Source organism: Emiliania huxleyi (assembly GCF_000372725.1).
Source record: "Emiliania huxleyi CCMP1516 unplaced genomic scaffold EMIHUscaffold_321, whole genome shotgun sequence".
NCBI lineage: Eukaryota > Haptophyta > Isochrysidales > Noelaerhabdaceae > Emiliania > Emiliania huxleyi.
The window spans coordinates 100723-102190 of NW_005199591.1; the positions used below are offsets into that span (position 1 = coordinate 100723).

The 1468-nt window shown below is 62.4% G+C and overlaps 1 protein-coding gene across 1 annotated transcript in view; it reads left to right on the forward strand.

The window, feature by feature from the left end:
* The window catches only part of EMIHUDRAFT_241024 (hypothetical protein), a gene marked incomplete at both ends in the record, with an annotated part of 1805 nt that extends 1552 nt beyond the window's left edge, over positions 1-253 (forward strand). Inside the window, one exon of the mRNA XM_005773945.1 lies at positions 68-253. Coding sequence (XP_005774002.1) covers positions 68-253 — 186 coding nt within the window. The remainder of the gene's footprint in view (positions 1-67) is intronic.
* Positions 254-1468: the final 1215 nt, after the last annotated feature.

The window sequence follows — 1468 nt, forward strand, 5'->3', positions numbered from 1 at the left end:
CCTGTCCCGGGGGGGGGGTGCCCGACGCGCGCGCGCCGCACCCCGGCAGGTGGCCAGCGGTGCGAAGCCGCGCGACGCCGAGCTGATCGGCTTGCTGCAGACGGCGATGGCGGCGGCGCCGGCGCTGCCTCCGAACGCCTTTGGCAAGGTGTTCAGCTCGCAGGTGCAGGACATGCTGGTGGCCGTCTACCTTGCCAACCTGACCCGCGCGCAGCTCGCCCTCGCCGAGAAGCTCCAGGCGGTCGCGATCTAATCGACACGCCGCGCCCACCACCCGCCTCTCGCGACCGCGCGCAGCGGGGGCGACATCATGATCATCATGGGAGGCGTCCGGGGGGGGGGGGGGGGTCGCCTCTGTCGCCTCGATGAGAAAACCTGTTCAGTTTTCCGCAATCAGCGAAAGTTTTCAGAGGTGAAAAAACCACAAGACGCGCCCCCCCGGCGCCCGGCGTGGCCAGCCGGCACCAACTTGATTCCCGGATGCGCCGTCTCTGGGGGGAGGCGGGGTTCCCCGGAGGCACCATGCGCCGCGCCGCAGTGCGGAAACGGAGCTCCGGCGCTCAGAGTCGCTCAGAGCACCGACTTCCCGAATGGTTACGGTTGGTTAGAGGGCAGATTTGGAGAGATCTCGAGGAGTACATGCAGATAGACCCTCCAATCATAAGAAAACTCCGACCTGATCGGTCGTACTGACCGCCGACAGATCACTCCAGACAGAGACACGAGACAGCAGACAGGCCGACGTCTGCACGCGGCCGGCCGGGCGAGAGGCTTGACACGATCCGACCCTGCGACCCTGATGCTGCTGCTCTAGCTATCAGACATGCGCGCTGACTGCTGCCACAATGTGCGACCGGTGCTGACCCACTTGGCGGCCTTCCCGGTCAGTGGTGAGGCGCAGTTTCAGAGCTGTCAATCGGCGCGATGCCGCACTGGTCCCACATTGGTGACACAAGACCACCACGTTTGCCGGTCCAAGAGAGAGGCACCGGCGCTGTCCTGAGAAGGTGCATGGTCCCTCTTGACTGCCCATGCGCGCGAGGCTGTGTAGGCATAGCCTCGAGAGTGCCAGCAGCTGATCCGAGGCAGTTTGTGACGCGCATTGCGTCAGAAGCGTGCACGCGCTGGAAGGACACCTTCCTACTTGCCGTACGATCAGGTCGTCACTGAATGCCGAAGACTAAGGCCGCGAGCTATGCAGGCGGTCAGTTGAGCAGCATGGCACGGTCAGCAGCGCCGAAAGGATGTCGCAAGACGTGATAGCATGGCCGCAAGTATGGCCGCAAGTACCAACGCCGAATTCCCATGAAAACAAGTAAAAAATCGCTTCAAAAAGACATGAAAACAAGCAAGCAAAAAATGGCGCGAAAACAGGTGTGTGTACTTTTTGCTTGGGGCGACACTCATGCTGAAATTCTGCAAAAACCCTGGCCGGCCCCTGCGGTGCCCCTACCTACCTACCTACCTA